The 20106-nt window shown below is 50.6% G+C and overlaps 1 protein-coding gene across 1 annotated transcript in view; it reads left to right on the top strand.

The window, feature by feature from the left end:
• Nucleotides 1-20106, top strand: part of Slc6a11 (solute carrier family 6 (neurotransmitter transporter), member 11) — an 82094-nt gene that overhangs the window by 911 nt on the left and 61077 nt on the right. Inside the window, exons 2-4 of the mRNA XM_013010340.1 lie at nucleotides 2525-2699; nucleotides 2814-2954; nucleotides 5797-5887. Coding sequence (XP_012865794.1) covers nucleotides 2525-2699; nucleotides 2814-2954; nucleotides 5797-5887 — 407 coding nt within the window. The remainder of the gene's footprint in view (nucleotides 1-2524; nucleotides 2700-2813; nucleotides 2955-5796; nucleotides 5888-20106) is intronic.

Raw genomic sequence — 20106 nt, 5'->3', positions numbered from 1 at the left:
GACGGCTGAGCCCTGCCGGTGGAGAGCGGCTCCCGAGCGCCGCGAGGCGCCCCCTCCGCAGGCAGGTTCCCCCCTGGTCCGCGGACGAAGGCCTGGGGCGGGGGGCGCGGAGAGGCCCGTCCCCATCCCACCCGCGCCGGCAGAAGTTTTGCAGGTCGCCCGCCTGCCCAGTCTGACATCTGTCCCCAGAGCCCGCGTGTGTGTGTGTGTGTGTGTGTGTGTGTGTGTGCAAATAGGGTCTGGGGGAGGAATTCTCACCACTAGGGTCACCCCATGATCGTCCCTGAGCTGCTCGGACTGGGGGGGGGGAGCACGGGACGGGGACTTGTTTCTGGTCACCTCTTAGAGGAGAGGCCCGATTGCCAGGGAGGCCGGTTCGAGTCCCGTCCCCCCCTCGTCCCCCTCCCCGCAGGTCCCGGTCAGCCAGCAGGGCCGTGGGAGGGGGCCCGGCGGGGCTCCATGGCGCCGTGTCTTCCGGTGGGAGGTGGCCGGGCAGCTGGCTGGCAGCACCCGCCCGGGGCTTGCTGTGCGCGCGGTGGGGGCGCGGGGGGCGCTGCCCGCCCCGGGCCAGCCCTGCACCGGCAATGAAGCAGCCGCTGGTTTGGCCAGGGGAGCACAGGGGGGCTGGAAATGTGCCCTGGGCCGGAGGCCGGCCTCTCGGGGAGACAGGGCCTTTATGAGCTTCCAGATGCTCTTGGAAACTTGCGAACACCCTACAGGGTTGTCCTGGAGTGGGGGGTGGGGGTAAGGGGGGTGTTTTAACATCTTTGTTTATCCAAGAAGTTGTTAGAGGAAGTCAAAAGCATTCCAAAGAAGCAGAAAATAATCTGGGTTGGTTACAAATTCTGCCATAGATTGGGGGGTGTGGGGGGGGTTGTAGTGTAGAGTTTAAAAGTGAGTCATTGTTGCACTCTGTCTCTGTCTCTCTGTCTCTCCCTCTCTTCTTTCTAGTTTGCCAAGTCTCCCTCAGCAAACACACAGCCTGATCTGGTTAGTTTAGGGATTCAAGGGGCAGCCATGCCTGCAGCAGGGCAGTCACATTAGCGTCTCCAGGGCTCATGGGCGCACTGCAGAGCCTCGCGGTCATCTGTTGCATTTAGATTCCACAAGCAGACACCTGCTTTCCCTTTCACCCCCTTTCTACCTTCTCATATGGTTTGGTGCTTTAGCCACTGTTGCCTTCACAGAACAGCGTGGCTCCCTGCGTCCACCCCAACAAGAAAGAACTTTCCCCAGGTGAAATCTCACATCAGTCCGGATAAAACTAAGATTACCCTTTTGAAACCTCATCTGGAGGGCCTCTCCCCCCACTATCTCGATGGATCATCTTGGCACTACCAATTTTTGTAGTTAGAGGCTTCATTTAGCAAAAAGCAATCTCCGAAGCAACCTTCATTTGTGCCCTCAGCTGGAGAGGGGCAGTGTGCTCCCAGAAGTGGAGTTGTAGCTCAAGTGGTAGAGTACCAGCCTTGAGCAGATAGCTAGAAGACAGGTCTTAGGTTTAAGCCCCAAGAAAGGCACAAAATAGAGAAAGAAAAAAGGGGGGAAACCCCAAACCTCATTTACAGACGTTGAGGCTCAGAGATCTAAGGCCAACTTGGTTTTGGTCTTAGACAGGACAGAAAGGATGAGGGGTTGGGAGAAGTCCCCTTGGGGACAAGAGCTATGCTCCTGTTCACCTCGGCTATTTCATTTGATTTGTTTTGTAGAAGGCTCAGGTGGTGGGGATTTTGTTTCCAGTAGGAGCATTCAGACTGATGGATTCTTCTGCACACTTCTTACAGCTCAGCTCTGCATCTGGCCCTGTGTTTAAGCAGCACTTCATTGTCTAATTCCCTGAATGCTTTTCTTTAGGAAAAAGGTCTTTCTGCAGGTCACTCTCAAATAAGCAGAGGGGGCCCTCTCACCTGGCCATGGCAATGACTTTAAAACGGCAAGGAAGGGTAAAGAAGGGTTTAGCGCTCAGCGCAGGCCTGGGGTATACCTGTGCTAGAAGGCAGAATGCAACAAACAAAACCCATGTTTACATCTTACCTCCGGGTCATTCTGGGAAATGAACAGTTCCCAGCACTTAAGGAGGAAAGCCTCATTTACAAGCTGGATTCTGGCGGCTCACACCTGTAATCCTAGCTACTCAGAAGGCTGAAATCTGAGGATCACAGTTTGAAGCCAGACCAAGTAGACAAATCCAAATGTAAGCTGCAGTTAACCAACAAAAAGACAGAAATGGATCTGTGTCTCAAGTGGTAGAGCACCAGCCTCAATCAGATAGCTACAGGACAGTGCCTAGATCCTGGGTTTAAGTCCCAGGAAAGGCACAAAATAGAAAAAGAAAAAAAAGGGGGGTGGGATGGGGAACCCAAACCTCATTTAGAGGAGAGGTTAAGGTTCAAGATCTGAAGTTGGCTCACTTCAGGTGACAGATACCAAAGAACAGGACCTGTCTGACTCTCTCCTGGCTCAACTTGAACTCAAGCTCCGAGAACACATTTGGTCTTGCCTGACTTCCCTCACTGATCCCCAGGAGGTGGAGCATGCTGATCTCCTTCTTTCCATCCTGGCAGGGGCCTTCCTGATTCCCTACGTGGTGTTTTTTATTTGCTGTGGAATTCCCGTGTTCTTCCTGGAAACGGCCCTGGGGCAGTTCACTAGCGAAGGTGGCATCACGTGCTGGAGGAAGGTCTGCCCTTTATTTGAAGGTAAGCGTTGATTCACTGAGCAAATGACATCTGCACATTCTGCCGCCGAGAGGAGTAGTCCAGACTGTGTGGAAACAATCGGGACTCAAGCTCCCCTCCCTGTTGCGTTTTCAGGCATCGGCTATGCCACACAGGTGATCGAGGCCCACCTCAACGTGTACTACATCATCATCCTGGCCTGGGCCATCTTCTACCTGAGCAAGTGCTTCACCACCGAGCTCCCCTGGGCCACCTGTGGGCACGAGTGGAACACAGGTATGGCTTCCAGGGAGTGTCTCTCTACTGGGTCTGCCGGGTGGCTTGGGGTTGGGGAGCAGCCTTGGCTTCTGGGCTCTTGTCCTGAGTCCAGTTTCCTGAGAGTGGCCCCCTGAAGCCGAGCGGTCACTTCTGTACCTGGGCTGGGCATATTCTGTGAATTCTGGGCACTTCCCAGAGACCAAGATCCAGGGAGAGCAATGCTGCCCGTCTGCTGTTTATGGAAAGACGAGGTGAGCCCTGGGGTATGATTAGGATGTGAGGAAGTGAAGAAGGCTGACATGCAGGGCATCATGGTTCCAATTCCAGCCCTGCCTCTCCAAACCCCACTTTTCCTCTGCGAAATGGAAGGCTTAAACTAGTCAGAGGTGAACTAATGAATTGAAGGCTTGTATTTGGTTGCCAGATACATTTAACAGTCAGAAGACTTCAAGTGAAAAACCCAGATCTGCAGCTTCTCCTTAAACATTGAAGAGATCTGACAGCATCCCGCTTGGCAGTATTGCCTGTGGCTGAGCAGCAGCTGTTGCCTGGGTGACACATCTGTCCCCAAGTTGCCACTGTCCCATCCAACCAGACATTTACATTCAGTGCCTCCCTCCACAAATGGAATCATTTTGTGTGTTTTTTTAAAAAAAATTTGATATATTTTTGCTTTTCAGTTGGTCATCCCATTGGGATTGAGCTTTTTAATCCGAGAAAGGTGAACATCTGACCAGCCTATTTTTGAGATGGCTGTGCTTATAGCAGACATTACTAATGGATTGTACTATTCCTTGGGGGCAGTTAGCCTCTTATAGCAGACATTACTAATGGATTGTAGTATTCCTTGGGGCAGTTAACCTCTTATAGCAGATATTCCTGATGGATTGTAGTATTCCTTGGGGCAGTTAACCTCTTCTCTATCCATATTATGGACCTGTGGTTAGATAGTGTCTGGGATGGTTGGTCACCCTGAGGGTTGAGATACAGTGAGACGGTACAGCACTGGCTACCAGAAGGAGAAGCAAGAGACTTAGAACTAGAATGGCTCCAGGCTAGCTTCTAGCCCTGCGTACCTTTGCCCTGCTCTACCACTAGTCACATGTTATATGACCTGGTTCTCTCTTTTAAGGTTCCTGCTTCTTAGCTTTCATTTGGCAAGGGACCTCATAGAGATATTTATCAAACTAAAATTTAGAGTTCCATTTGTGTGTGTGTATGTATGTGTTTGTGTGTGTGTTTGTGGTGTGTGTGTGTGAGTGTGTGTGTGTTGACCATGCTTTAGAAATGTGTACATGTTCTGGGCCTTTGGTAGGCCACCATCTAACAGAATGATTACGAGATTCTGCTTCGTTTGTGTGTTTATAATTTCAGATGGGTTCATGACAGATAGAATGGCAGTGCCCAAGGGAGAGAGCAGAGAGATTTAAGTCTTCAGTGGTGCCTATGAGTGGCTGAGGGTGTGGCTTAGTGGTAGAGTGCCTGCCTAGTATGCGCAAGACCTGGGTTCAGTCTCCAGCATTGCAAACAAAAAGGGAAAGAAATGGTGTGTCAGTACCAAGTGCAGTCCAGTTGAGAACGTCACTAGCCACAGGGATGAGGGCGTGAAGTGAGGCCAGCAGAGATGTGGTGGAATCGAGTCTCGAAATGCACAGGAAGCACTAGCCAGCCAGCATTGCTCTGTAGACCCGCTGCCCACCTGCCAGGCCCGAGGTGCCTGTGAGGAAAGCTATGTCATGTCACTCGCTGCATTACCCTACCCAGCCACGGGAGGCGATCCCTTTGAACTGTGTCAGTCCTCTCATTTAGTTGGTGTTTCACTTGTCAGGTTAATTTTGCTTTTCGAGCTGTGGGACTGCTCTAGTCACGAAGGCTGTGTGGCTACTGTTTATTTGTGAACGATTCAGTGTCACTATAATAAAGATGACTGGTCAGCTGTGGGTATCTGAGAAATTGTTTTACCGGAAGCAGAGAACTTGAGGAATACTTACAGTTTCAAGTTATTAGATGCCACCTAAGATGAGCTCTTTCAGGGGTGCTCAGTCAGCCTTGGGGAGCAGAGGGGACATGGACAGCGGGATTGCTGTGGTGGCTCTTGCCCTCTGAGGTCATTAGGTGGAGCTGAGGCTTTGTGCATATGGAGGGAAGTGGCTGTCCCTCCTGTCCCTCCTGTCCCTCCTGTCCCCCCCCCCCGCCAGCTGCAGGGCAGGGGGTGTGAGTGAGTGAGTTGGGCAGAGGCCCTGCCTCTGGGCCCTCTGCAGGACCTTTCCCTCGGTGGCTGCCAGGAACAGCGCTGATCATAGCTAAGAAAATGGAGCTCAGCTCTGCTGTTAGCTGCTGCCTTTAGGGAAAGGGTGTGGGTGGGGCTCCCCTGGCTATTTCTGACCCTTGGAGTAAATTCTCTTTAGAATTGAGGGAGTTGGAGAAGGTGACTCATTGAAGGGCCTTTGGATTCTAACTTGCTGGGATTCAGAGGCGGGAAATCCAGTGAGGCTCCCTGGAGGAGGCAGGCTTATGGTTTTGGACAGATTAACATTAAAATACTTTTACTGGAGATGGGCTTCGTGACTGGGCTTCTGAGAGGAGGTGCCAGCCACCTGACACCCAGCTCCTGTGAGGGAACAACGAGGAGCCAGAAGATTCCCTGGTGCACTGGGCCTCCGCCATTCCCCCCATCATGCTGGCCCTTCCTACGTGGAGTCTCAAGCATGTCACTTCCCCTGGCGGCCACATTTGGCCAGTGCTGGGCAGAGCAGGCCTCGCTTCAGGGGTGTCCAGGCCCGCACAGACCCCCTTCTCCCCCCACTAACCCCATTAGAGAGGCTAATGGCCTTGTGCCTTTGTTTTCTTCTCCCTGCAGAAAACTGTGTGGAGTTTCAGAAGCTGAATGCGAGCAACTTCAGCCAGGTGGCCCTGCAGAATGCCACCTCCCCGGTCATGGAGTTCTGGGAGTAAGTGGAGGAGCCCTGCCCCAGTGTCAACCCCTGTCCCTGGACCAAGCCCTGCCCTTCCTCCAAGCACCCTCCCCCCCCCCCCAGCTTCCTGTCGCCTGCAGGCCTTCGCTGTTTGTCTGCTCTGGAAAGCAAGTGTGGGATCCTCTGGCAGTCCCCAGAAGAAACACTTTCTGGTTGTTTGAAAACGCATTGGCCTGCCTCATTGGTTGCTTATTACGGCAGGAAGTGCTTGGTAAAAGGCGAGACAGGTTAAAAATTCATTTGGAATAAAAGGGAAGGTATAGTGTGCATGCACTAAGCGAAGTTGCTACTATATTTAGCCTGGAAAGCAGCAGCCCCTGGAGGGGATGAGTTTGCTTGCTCTCCGTGGCTGTGGCGGCATGTGGAGGCAGGAGGTGGTTGTTTCTGGGTGCAGGCAGGGAGGCAAAGCCAGTCCCACTGCACGGTTGGCAGAAGGCTGTGAGTCCCTGTACCGCATAGGGTTTGTGGGGGTCAGACCTCCGGTCATCGTCAGATGTCTAGCTGAATCCCTGAAAAGCAGAAACAGCAATTGGGGGGGGGCTTTTCCCCAGAAATGGGCATCATTTTATCAGAGTTCTGAAGGATCTCCAGCCTGACAGAGCCGCTGTGTACAGTTGCTGCATAACCAGGGAGTGTCATCGTCATCGAGTGCTTCACGAGCCCTGGAATCATACAGAACACAGCGCACATGACATCTGGGGCGGCCCTGACTCTGGAATTTCAGTCACTGTCAGACAGCCCCTTGCCGGAAGTAGCAGAGAGGCAGTCTCTTACCCACAGTCTGGAAAGTCCTGGCTCCATGGAAGAAGCAGATGGGTAATAAATTATAGTGCCTTTGGGGCAGGCAGTGTTTTAATGGGAGATTTTATGCGTTTTCTCCCCAGAAGTGGTACTGAGTTTAGATCTACCTTTCCTATGTCCGTCTTCATGTGTCTCTGCTTATATATTCATTCTAGACAGATCAGAAGTCTTTGCCTATTTTTACATCTCCCAATTGTATCCATTACTTCTAATTTTTAACAGCTTTGTTTCTTTGTCCCATATTGGTTCCAAAGTATCCACAGCCAGGAGTCTACCTTGTAGAGAGATGTCAACATTGATACATGTAGCTTTGGTTCTTTCATTTTCCCGCCTCCTGCCTCCTACTATGGCTCTGCTCCTTTGTATCCCTGTTCTCTTGAAAGAGAACACATTGTACCTCTTTTTCTGCGTTAGGCTGTTGCTGTTTCTGATTACACTCAGTAAGTGTATGCCTCATCCACACTTTTTTTTTTGGTGGGTCGTGGGGCCTGAATTCTGGACCTGAGCGCTGTCCCTCAGCTCTTCAGCTCAAGGCGAGCGCTCTACCACTTGAGCCACAGTGCCACTTCTGGCTTTTTCTGTTTATGTGGTGCTGAGGAATTGAACCCAGGGCTTCATGCATGCCAGGCAAGCTCTCTACCACTGAGCTACCTTCCCAGATCCCATTCACACTTTGTTAAGCCTAGGGAAGTTTTCTAGGCTGTGCTCCTATCTTTATGCTTTTTTGTTGTAACAAAGCACCTGAGCCTGGGTAACTTACAAAGAACAAAGATTTATTTCCTGTTGCTCTACAGGTAGATGCATTGCAGATGGAGGCCCACCTTGGGTGAGGGTCTGCAGCTTCGGCATTCTATGCTGGAGGGCGAGGGGCAAGAGCACACCAAACCCAGCCTGCTGCTGGGGGCAGATCCTCCTGTGGCTCCCATGGAGGCAACATTGATCCGTTCATGGGAGCAGAGCACCCAGACCCCCAGACCTCATCCTTCCTGTCAGACATGGGGCTTGAACTTTGGGCTTGGGTGTTGTCCCTCAGCTCTTCAGCTCAAGGTGAGAGCTCTACCACTTGAGCCACAGTGCCACTTCCAGTTTTCTGGTGGTTTATTGGAGATAAGAGTCTCATAGGCTTTCCTGCCCGGGCTGGCTTTGAACTGCGATCCTCAGATCTCAGCCTCCTGAGTAGCTAGGATGACAGGCGTGAGCCACCAGTACCTGGCTTCATCATCTCTTTTTATTGTGCTGCGTCTCATTATGCTATTTTCATATACCCAAGTATAAATACATCATCTACTTACGTAATACAAAGACACCCCCTTTTGCACGCATGTCATCTCACTCGTTTTCAAGTCTAGATCCTACATATGAGTGACAATAAGAGCTACTGGACTGGCTATGGAAGACGGTATGGAGGCTCATGGGGAAACTCCTTCCCCACATTCTCGTCAGCCTTTGTTATTGTTTGTTTACTTGGTGGCTGCCATTCTGAGGTTGACCTCTTAGAGTTGTTTTTATTTGCATTTTCTTTGTGATGACCACTGTTCTACTTTTCTTTATGCATCATTTGTATTTCTCTCGAGAACAGTCTCTTCAGTTCATTTGCCTGGTATTGATTTGTTCTTTTAATATTTATTTTTTTAAAAAAAACTATAGATTCTGGGGCATGATGAATGGCTTGCAAATATTTTCTTCCATGTTGTAGGTTTCCTTTGGTGTGTAGAGCTTTTGATTGGACGCGATCCCATTTGTCCCTTTTACCCTTATATTCTGGAGCAGTCAGTCTTAGGCTTTCCTGTGCCTGCATCTCCAGGTGTTTCCTGTAGTCATTTCAAATCTAGATCTTTAATCCATTTTAAATGGATCTGTTTAAATTTTGTACAGAGTGAGAGACAGGGCTCTCACCTAAATCTACAACCAGCTTTCCAAATACCATTTGTTAAAGAGGTTGTCTTTTCTCCAACATATGTCTTCAGCTCACTTGTCAAATATCCGATGATTGTAGCGTTTCAGGTTGAGTTCTGGATCTTTGATGCTGTCCCCCTGGTCTGTTTCTATGGTTTTGTGCTGGTACCATGCTATTTTCATTACTCTGGCTCTGTGGAATAATTTGAAGTCAGGTATTGTGATAACCTCAATGTTGATCTTTTTCCTCCATGGAAATTTTGAGGTTGAGTTTCCTATTATTATGAAGAATGTCCTTGGGGTTTTAGTGGGGGTTGCATGGAATCTGTAGATTGATTTCATCAGCATAATAGTTTTCACCACATTAATTTCACCTGGCTGTTGAGAATGGGATTAATTTCCCGATTTCCTTCTCTGCCTGTAGTTATGGGCATGTAGAAAAGCAACTGATGTTTTCTGAGGCAGGGGTGTATTAGTGGAGTCTTTAGAGTCCTTGAAGATCACATCCTTTGCCAAGCTCGGGAGGCTTGCACCTATAATCCTAGCTGCTCAGGAGGCTGAGATCTGAAGATTGGAATTCAAAGCTAGCCTGGTCAGGAAAGTCTGTAAGACTCTTACTCTCCAATTAGCTACTGGAAAAGCAGAAGTAGAGCTGTGGCTCAAGTGTAGAGCATTAACCTTGAGCAGATAAAGCTCAAGGACAGAACCCTCGTCCTGACTTTGAGCCTCACAAACACAACAACAGCAAAAGATCATATCTGCTGAAATAATTTGACCTTTTTATTTACCATTTGCATCCCTTTTATTTCTTTCTCTGACTTTACTGCTCTGATAACATCACTTCTTAGAGGTTCCACCTTTCAATGCCATTGCATTGAGAACTCTGGTTTCCAGTCATGAAATGCAGGGGATACACCCAAAACACAGCATAGCCAGGCTTGGAGCTGCTAGGGTGTAGGGTAGGTACATGTGGTCAGTTTTATCAGAGTGTAACACACATGCTCTAATTCTCACTCTAAGGGTGAGAATTTCAGCTGCATTGCTTTCTGTGCAGCACCTGGTTGGGTCCATTCTGCCGTGCAGTGGTGGGAAGTGCGATTTCAGCATTTTAAACCTGCCCTTTGCTACTTTTGTGTGAGTTTGGACCCCTGCCCCGTTGGGCCACTGTTTAGCATCTGCTTCTGTGATTTCACACTTGGGTCTGTCCTTTCCCATGTGGATCATTTGTCTTTTCTGGTATGAAGGAATTCTTGACACATTCTTAGCACTACCAGCCTGTGAATAGCTTTTCCCAGCACAAGGCTTTTCTTTCTCATTTGCTTATATGCACAGAATTTTCCATTTTACTGAAATAGGATTTTCTAGTCTCTTCTTTTTGGTGTGCGCAGTTGGCATCTTAAGATGTGTTTTCCTGTCCTGAAGTTGTCAAAATTTTCCTGTGCTTTCTTTGGGGAGTTTTAAAGTGGTTTTTTTTCCTATATTGAATCTAATTTGGAATTTTGCTTTCTATATGATGTGAGGTTATATGAGATTAATTTTTATATAAACAACCAATTTCCCCAGTTTATGACTTTTTGCTCTTTCTCCACTGATTTGCAATGCAACATTCTATGTATCATTTTCCCAAAAAGAATAGGTCAGTCTGGGGTTCTCTCTTCTGTTTCCTTGTTCTCTCTCTCTCTCTCTCACTCTCTCTCTCTTTTTCTCTGTCTCTCTCTCCTCTCTCCTCTTTCCTCTCTCCTCTCTCTCTGTCTCTGTTTCTCTCTCTCTCTCTCTCTCTCTCTCTCACACACACACACACACACACACACACACACACACACATCATGATTATGCCACACAGTTTTATTCTAACACTTGAACTGTTGAGATAATACTCTTATTCTATTCCAAGATGGTCTTAGTATTCACTATGAATACTAAGAATTGAATTCATCATGAATGAATTCAAGAATCAACCTGTTGGGCTAAACAACTACTCGCATAAAGAATCAAACAAGTCCAAGGCAAGCCCAGGCATGTGAGATCTCTTCTTGGCCAGTAGCTGGCACCAGGGGTGTGCACCTGTCACCCAGCTATGTGAGAAGTTGAGAACAGGTTGATCATAGTTCTAGGCCAGTCTAGGCAAAAAAGTGCATGAGACCCCATTTCAGTGGGGAAAGGTAGGTGTGGTTGCACAAACCTGTCATTCCAGCTATGACAGGAACCTAAAATAAATGGACTGTGGTTCAGGCATGAGCCCAGGTAAAAAGCAAGACCGTGTCTCACAGTAACCAGTGCATAAAAGGACACGGGGTGTGGCCCAGTGGTGCAGAACATGGCTGGCAAGTGCAAGGCTCTGAGCTCCAACTTTAGTACTTTGATGAAAGAAAGTCGAGAGAGAAGGGAGGAAGGGAGGGAGGGACTAAGGAAGGAAAGAAGGAGAGAAGGAAGGAAGGAGGGAGAGGGGGGAATAAAAGAGATTTGGGCTAGAAATCTAGTAAACTTTTAAGTTAGTTTGAAACAAAGTGGCATTGTATGACTGGACTTCTCTGTCCATAGACATGGTATAGCTTGATCTCCACTTTTATTTTTAAATCTCTTTTGCATGGTTGTTTGACCATGTGTTTTACATGGTTGTATGACGTACTGCTATGGAATTGAGGTCTGCAAAGTAGACAATATCACACTGGCCACACGTGGCCACTTGGTGGTCACCAAGTGGCAGGAAGGGCCACTCTGTCTGCATCCTCATGTGTAAGGACCTCTTTGCCAGCTAACTGCTCATTCCACACGGCTGTGCCCAGGGGAGTGAACATGTGGTTCTGGTTTTCATCTGGCGTTGTATGTGTCCTACTTGTGCAGAGAATTCTGATCCTGAAATACTCAAATACTGGTGTGAACCCAAGCCTTCCTCTGATGCTTTAGTCAGCCAGCTCCAGGCCAGCTTTCCCCAGAGGCCAGCCCAGAAAAAGAGAGAGGGTAGGAGATGTTCATAGCAGCCTGTGAAAATTTTGGTCCACTGAAGTTTAAGGAGACCCAGGAGCTCAGCACTTCCCTGAGATTACCTTCAGGCCCAAAGCTCCCAACTGACTTTCCCACTGAGTGAACTGGAATCTCCCTCCAGTGCTTCCTTGCTTTCCTGGTAGCACTCTGCCAAGTACTCTGAAATTCAAGCTGGAGCTGATTTCTGGGGCTCTGAGTAGAACTCACCGGGCTCTCGTCCCGCATGGCCGCCGTCCCGGCATTGGTGCATTTCTCGGTCCGTTTGCTGTGTGTGCGGGGTGGTTTGCTGGCTCATCTGCGGGTGTCCTGTTGCCCCATGCAGTCCCCACCTCCAGGGCCATCATACATGGTCACACACCTCCTTAGAGACCGAAAGTGATGCTCCAATTTCTGGAAGCAGACGTGAGACATCAATGGCCACAAAACAGCAACGAGGTGCTACGCACCTGCCTGTGACCTGCTGCCACGCCCAGGCTCTGGCGCTGGGCCCCTGATCTGATGCCCTGGCTTGGCCCGTGAGCCCTTGGGCCTTGGTCAGGCTTGGGTTCTCTCTGGCCCCCGGGGCCTGTGGGGGTTCGGGCAGCTAATCTGTCTAATGCCACATTTGAAAATCAGATCATCCTGGTTAGGAATCCGATCCATGCATTCATCTGTCTACGTCTGCCATCCTACACTTGAGCCTGTGTCCACTGTGAGATTCACACTGTTTGGGGCTGGATGAGTTTGGTGATATGTCATGGGGTTTTGACTTGTCTTCCCTTCCTTCCCTAGCCCCCATGTCCAAGCAGGTTCAGGATTCTATGAACAACCCCGAATTCACTGCATTAGAGGCAAAGGCACACACAGCCTCCCACCCCAAGAACACGTGTGCAGCCAGTATTGTGTGCCAGCCCGAGTTCAAATCTCAGGGTGTGTAGCTCTGTTACTTACTCAGAAGGATGAGGCCTCCGTCCAGATTATCTTGGTGGAAGGAGGTTTCGTTGTTTGGTTTTGTCTGTGTGTTCTTTAGTCACATGGACATTTTCTCTTTGGAAATGGAATTTGGGATCGGAGGGGCTGGTGGGCCCTGGTTCTTTCTGAGGGGCATTGTCCCCCTCTTGAGAGCCTGTGTCCTCCCTGACTCCTAATCAACCTTAGCCAAGCAACCCAGCCCTCGGATCCTGTTATCACTGAGGCATAACTCCAATCTCACCTGGGAAGCCCTCCTGAGCACCCTGGTGTGGGCCGCACCCCAGCACATGACACCTACCACCCACCACCCTGCTGGAATGTCTACAGAGTTCTGATCTTACCCTACATCCTCTTGTCTGTTAACTGTTAATGCTCCATTTTCCTGAGATGATACACACACACACACACACACACACACTCTTGTGTGTGTCATGAGGCTTGAATTCAGGGCCTGGGCACCATCCCTGAGCATTTTTGGTCTAGGCTCATGCTCTACTACTTCCCATTTTCTGGTGGTTAACTGAAGATAAGAGTCTCGGAGATTTTTCTGCCCAGGCTGGCTTCAAACTGCAATCCTCAAACCTCAGCCTCCTGAGTAGCTAGGATTACAGGCATGAGCCACTGATGCCTGGCTGAGCTATAATTCAATTTGCACACAGGCAGGAACTGTGGCTCTTGTATTGAACACACATACTTGTTGAATGACCGAATGGAAGAATGAATGAATGAAGGGTTCCGGACCCCCATCTACAAACTGAAGACCTGGCTAAGTGAGGCCGTCCCCTCAGCGGTGGTGGAAAGGATGGAATGCATGAGTCAGATGTTTGTGATTCCTTCTCCCAGTGTTTGAGACTTGGCTAGTGTTCACTTTCCATGGTGGTGACAACATATCTCAGCTGGAGCAACACAAAGGAGGAAGGGTTTATTATGAATCGTGGTTCCACAGGTCTGCATGGCTTTGGTCCTGTGGTAGCACGGCGCATCATGGAGGGAACATGGGGTACAGGCTGCCCACCTCACTTCATGGCCCCAGGAAGTGGAGACAAGGAGGAGCTCTTCCCCCCCCCCCCAACACACACACACACATGCACACACATAGTTTCCCTGTCCTCTGCAAAGATATGCCCCAGGACCCAACTTCCTCCCGCCAAGCCCCGCCTCCCTGAAGTTCCAGTGTCTCCTAGGAATAATTCACTCTGTTCCTTGCTTTGCCACCCCCTCTGGGTTACTCTGAGGATTAGATGCGATAACCGGCTGAGAAAGTGTGGGTTATGAGTGGTGCCTGAGTTCTTCCTGAAATGAGCCTACAGGCCGTCCAGGCCTGTGCAGAACTGGCCTTTGGAGTTGGATAGATTTTGCCTGCACTGCTGGGGCACCTGAGGGGCAGAGGGGGCTTTGCTGAGGAGGGAGGTGGGGCTGGAGCATCTGTTCACTGGCAGGATCCCCTCCCTGCCTGCTGTCCTTCCAGCCACTGACCAACTGCACTCAAATATTAGCTGGAAAATCCCCAAACTAAACAGTCCGTTAATCTCAAGTCACACACTACTCTTAGCTACCCCGTGGCTCTGTCCATCCATCCTGCTTCAGATGGAAAGCATTCCTTTTTTATTTTTCTGTGGCACTGGAGATTTGAACTCGGGGCCTCATGCATCTCATGCTTGCTAGGCAGGCAAGTCTAGCCCTTTTGAGCTATATTCCCACCCCTTTTTGGATAAGGTCTCCTGGTTTTGCTCCGAGACAGTCTTGGTCTGTGATCTTCCCACCTATGCCTCCCGAGTATCTGGGATGACAGACACAGGTCACCACACCCGGTGCCAAGGCCACAGCAGAGGCGGCCTCTCCTGTGGAGGAGGCTTGCATGTGTTGAGGGGTTGGTAATGACCTTGAAAGGGTCCTGTGGAACACAGAGTCAGGTCTGGGGACAAGGTGGAGCCCCCAGGGACCAGGTGGGGGCTCGCTGTGTGGTCCAGGTTTGGGAGGCTGGGGTGGGGTGCCCTGGGCTCTGGGCCGCTGGGGAGGGCAGCGCTGCATTCTTCATTCTACCCGGCTGTGCTGCACTCTGGGGCGAGTAAAGAATCGTTCCCTGAGATGCACCGTTGGCCCCATCACACCACTGCTGTCCGGTGTCTGCCCACATTCTGGAATGTGTTCATGGGACCCTCCGCCCCCACATTTGCCTGGACCTAGAAGCTTATTCCGAGGCCATCATCAACCCCTGGCCTGCACTTTTCTTTTCCTTTTTTTTTGGTTGGTCATGGGACTTGAACTCTGGGCCTGGGCACTGTCCCTCAGCTCTTCCGTTCAAGACAAGTATACTACCACTCGAAGTACAGTGCCACTTCCGATTTTCCGGTGGTTTATTGGAGATAGGAGTCTCGGGGTCTTTCCTGCCTGGGCTGGCTTTGAACCACAATCCTCAGATCTCAGCCTCCTGAGTAGCCAGGATTCCAGGCGTGAGCCACCAGCGCCCGGCTGACCTGCACTTTTCTTTGTCTCCGAAATCCCACGGCGGGAAGTTTCTTCTGTGATGTGGCCGTGCTAGTTATAGCCAGCCAGCGCCTGCCTGAGGAGGCACCATTTGTGATGGTTAAAAAAAATACATCTTCAATATGGTAAATTATGCAAAGCTGTAAAATGAGCGAAGCAGGAAATGTGTTGATATGGGAACTCTTAGTTATCTGGAATTAAAATAAGGGGAAAGGCGAGGCGTAGAGGGCCGCTTGTGTGGGTTTAGTGTTCCTTATCTGAAATGCTAGGCACCAGAAGTATTTTGGATTGTTTTGGATTTGAAGGTATTTGCATGACATGGTGACACGCTTGGGCTTGGCCCTGGGGCCCATGCCTAAGCACAGATTTTATGGTCCTCACACCCTTCTATATACAGCCTGGGGTTGTTTTAGTGCTTTCTGGGAGACAGAGTTTTGATTATGGCCCATGAGGGTCAAGTATAAAATTTTCCAATGTGTCAGGTTGATGCTCAAAAAACCTGGATTTTGGAGCATTTCTGAGGTGAGATTTTCATATCGGGGATGTTCAACCCACAGCAACATAGGCATAGAAATACATGTCCTGGTATCCTAAAACATGTTGTTGTTATTGTTGTTGTTTGTCTGTTGCTTTGGTGCTTCGCCTGACACTGAACTCTGGGTCTGCGAGCTGAGCTTTTTTGCTCAAGGCTGGTGCTGTACTACTTGAGCCACACAGCTCTACTTCTATTTTTCTGCTAGTTAGCTAGAGATAAGCGTCTCATGGACTTTTCCTGCCTGGGCTGGCTTTGAACCATGATTTTCAGATCTCAGTCTCTTTCCTGAGTAGCTTGGAATGCACACGTGAGCCATTGGTGCCACACTGTTTTGTCTCTTATGCGTGTCGGTACCAGAGCTTGGACAAAGGTCTCATGGCCTTGCTGGGCTTTCTTGCTCACAGCTGGTACCCTACCACTCAAGCCATCCCTCCAGTCTTACTTTTTGCTGACTAATCAGAGATGGGCATGTTGGGGACTCTTCTTTCTGGGCTGGCTTTGAGCTATGATTCTCCAGATCTCAGCTTCCTGAGTATCTAGGATTACAAGCAGCCCAGCTAAGAGTGTGAGTTTGTTGTTGTTGTTGTATTTGAATTCTATAACTTTACCCCTGAGAACGTAATCATATAATAATAATAATAAGAATACATATAGGCCCTGTGGAATTACTGAATAAGCTTGCTCTGTGGTAATGGTTGTTCTTATTTGTGTGACAAATCCCACTTACAGCCTTGGTTTCACTTATCTTGGTTAATTTATCAAATGTTTGTTAGCAGTTAGCTTCCCCTTAAGTCAACCCAGTGATCTGAGCAGAAGAAAACTCTTTGTCTTGTCTTCACTAGACATTATTATCCTAGAGATGCAGGAGAATCAGCCTGGCCCATGTACCCAGAGCCAGGCTGCCGGCGCTGCCACCGCCCAGCCCTGCCCTGGGCCGCGCCACCACTGGCTACTTGTGCTGCCCAGGGCGAGAGCTCATGTCTCTGAGAAAAAAAGGTCTTCTGCTCACCATCCACAGCCCCGAGGCCAGGCGGGCCCCACATGCAGATTGGGAGAGTCACCAGAGTAAACCCAGTGGGCATTTTGTTCTTGGAGGACTGTGACCTTTTTACTCTAATTGTTGAATATTTAACAGATTGCAAAAATAGCAAATGTTGTAAGCAATTAAAACTCAATAGGCATGTATTTGCACAACAGATTACATATCACTTATAGATACGTTTTCCTGTCCCCAGGATGGTCCATAAATAATCCAGTCTCCTCCTGTGTGTTTCCAGGACTTTGGGTCGTGGTTTTCCTTTCCCTCCCATGCTGGCTGTGAGCACCGACCACGGCTCAGCTCAGCTCAGCTCCCGCTCCGGCTCCCGGTCACACACTTTTGGTTCCTTTATTGCAAAATTAGCTGTGTCCTCTTTTAAATTAATTTGGCATGCATGTAGGAAGTATCTTTAAGTAAAAGAGAGACTGCAAAAGCAACAAAGAACAGGATTTCCATCTGAACCTGGAGGCCTCTCTCATGCCAGCTCTCCATGTCGGTGTCTTCCTCAGCCCTGGACCCTTGTGGATGAGGCTGATGCAAAACAATCTCCTGCTCGCTCGCCAGTGAGTGTGTAACACTTCGTCACCACCAGGGACGGTGAAGGGTTGGGGGTCCCGGGGTCTCTCTCCTACCCCATAGGAAGCCAGTACCCCAAGTCACCCCACCCCAGAAAGAACAAAGTAACATATGGCCGATGGGGCCAGAGCCCCACACTGAGAGTCCTGACTGAGAGGGTTGGGGGCTGCTTGTAGGCACGGAAACTCTGTGTAAGCACGTGGTGTGGTGAGGCCTGGGGGCCAGCAGCGAGGCTCCAACCTGCTGCCTCTGCTTGTTCACCCTGGCCCTTTGTCCTTGGCTGCAGCAGCAGCACTGAGTTCCCATGCCCACACTTCCGGTGCCCTCCTGGCCATTGGGTGTTTGTACCTGAGGCCAGCCAGTTGGGCATCCCATGTCCTCCACTGTGTACGGGGCAGAAGCAACCTGTGAGCGTCTAGCATCCCTCCTGTGCCCTGCTGAGCCAGTGAGCCCAGCAAGCGCTGACTGGGTCCCCTGCCCCAGCACACAGTCCTCTGAGCATGTTCCTTCTTGGAATCCACCCACCCAGGAGACACACAGGGAAGGAATCTCTCCAGATTTGTATCTTAGATCGGCTGCTGGGGTGTTGGGAGTCTGAGGTTCCTGTCCAGGGGCTTCTCCCAGAAAGCCTGGGCCCAAGGCAGCCTTCAGCCTGGCCTCCGGTCCCTCCTGCATCTCTCTGCTATTCCATGCGCTTCCAGCCTGGCCTGAAATGTGGTCAGCGGTCTTAGTGCAGAATCCGGTTGATCTGAAACAGCTGCCCCCTGTCCCTAGTCCTGTGCGCCGAGGCCCTGGGGCAGTTGCCTTCCAGCCCAGGGGCCTCTGCTTGCTCGTGGAAGGAAGGAGCCAAGGCTGGGGCTGGCTCACAGAGGCCGCAGGGGCCGGCGGGTTTGTCTCCCCTGGGTTTCAAGAGGCCCCTTAGGAAGTGACCCAGGCCTTGATTTGTACCATGCTGAGTGGAGAGTTGAGCAGAAGATGGGTCCCTGCTCTGTGGATGGAGGCAGGAGGCATCCGTGGATGATGGTTACTTCAGCGAGAAGCAGAACCATGGATACGGCTGTCATCTAAAGCAGTGTGTGTTGTCTGTGGTCCAGATGGTTTTAAATAGGACCACAAGATCGCATGTGCAAACCTCCAGATTGCCCGGTCTGTTCCTGCCTGTCGCCGTTCCCCTGGGGTAGCAGGTACAGAGGTCCAGGATGGGGGGAGCCACCAGGGGTGGGGGACGTCTCCCATTTCCTTGCAGGGCCTTGAGGGGGTCCTTCTGATCGTGTGTGTGTGTGTGTGTGTGTGTGTGTTACTGGGTTTAAACTCAGCCTCACACTTGCTAGGCAGATCCTCTACCCCTTGAGCCACACCTCCAGCCCCCCTTTTTACTTTTTCATCATTTTTCAATAGGGTCTCATGTTTTTTGCCCCAGTCTCAGACCGTGAACCTCCTACCTAGCCGGGATCACAGGTTTGAATCGCCATACCTGGCTTGTGTGTTGAAATGAGAGTCTTGCTAATTTCTTGCGAGGCCTAGTCTCAAACCCCACTCCTCCTGATTTCTACCTCTGAGCAGCTGGGATTATAGGCATGAATCACAGTGCCTGGCCTCAACTGACAGTTTTTAACGCTGTGATGGTGTGAATATGAGAAGTGTCCAGTAGCACTGTGCTTTGGGTTTCAAATTTGGATCTGGTGATAGCCCAGGCTAGCGTACGGTCCTTCCCGATGCTGGGCGGGGAGGATGGGTGGGGAAGCCCTGTGCTGTGGCTATGTTATGAGGAGAGGGTGAGCATGGCCTGTAAAGTAGATGTGTTTGGTGCATCCTTCACCTGGGGCGTTTTCAACTCAGGTGCGTGTATCAGATGCAGTCCCACTGCCAGCTGAGGGAGTGTCCTTGTAACATACTTGAAGGTGCACTGCTGTCTGGAAGGCTGTGATGTGTGTGGTCAGCATAGGACCCTCTCGGCCCTTCTGTCCCTCCCTCCCAGAGCCCCTCCCCGACGCCCAGCCTCCGTAAAGCTCAGGTGGACTGTGCAGGGCACAGGGCATGGGGCACGGGTCACCCTGCAGACCGTGGAACCTGGGAATACTTGGGTCGGGGACCCCGTGGATCTGCCCAGTCCAGCTGAGGAGGAGAGAGTAGAATCTACATGCCTGGGACCACAGGTTGCTGGGACCTTCCATGCTGCGTGGAGTCTGTCCTGTGTGTGTGCTGAGGCTGCGTGGTGAACCTGTGGTCAGCCCCCCCCCCTCACCTTTCCCTGGTGCACTTTGCCCTTTGACCCACATGACCTCTATCCACTTTTCCAGGGAGGCACAATTTGGGGGCCCTTTCCCAGTGTTCCCATCCCCCAGCCTTGCTGTCCTCTGTGCCTGCTGAGACCCAGGCTTTCAAAGCCACAGAGGAGCAGAGCTGGCAGGGAGCCTAACCGGGAGCCTGGGGTTCAAGGTCAGCTTTGTGAATGTGGACAAAGTAAATATCTATGTGGGTCGTGGTTCTGTTGAGTGCCGGTTGTGAAATAAAAAGTACACGTTGTGCAAAGTGCTGGGAAGTTCAGCACCCCCACCCAACCCAGGGGACATTCCAGGACCCCCGGTGGCTGCCCCAAACCACAGATCACCGCGCCCCATCTTTACTCTTTGTTCCTGTACATCACGTCTGTGTGACCCTTAATTTATATATTCAGCACAGCGGGAGTTTCACAGCAATAACCAGCAGTAAACTAGATGCTATGGCAATCGGCTGGAAAGGCTGCTCTCTCGGGTCCCTGCTCTCTTCCCACTATTTGGTGAAGTCAGAGCAGCTGCACAGACTCCGAGTGTGGATTTGTGATGGGTGGGATGTGAAGAGAAAGGCGGGTGAAGGGGGGTGGGGGTAGGGGGCGGTGCCAGACTCCCTGTGCTACTCAGAATGGTGTGCAGTGTAAAACAGAGT

This window comes from Dipodomys ordii, unplaced genomic scaffold (assembly GCF_000151885.1).
Source record: "Dipodomys ordii isolate 6190 unplaced genomic scaffold, Dord_2.0 Scaffold12, whole genome shotgun sequence".
Lineage (NCBI taxonomy): Eukaryota > Metazoa > Chordata > Mammalia > Rodentia > Heteromyidae > Dipodomys > Dipodomys ordii.
This window is presented reverse-complemented; position numbering and strand designations above follow the sequence as displayed.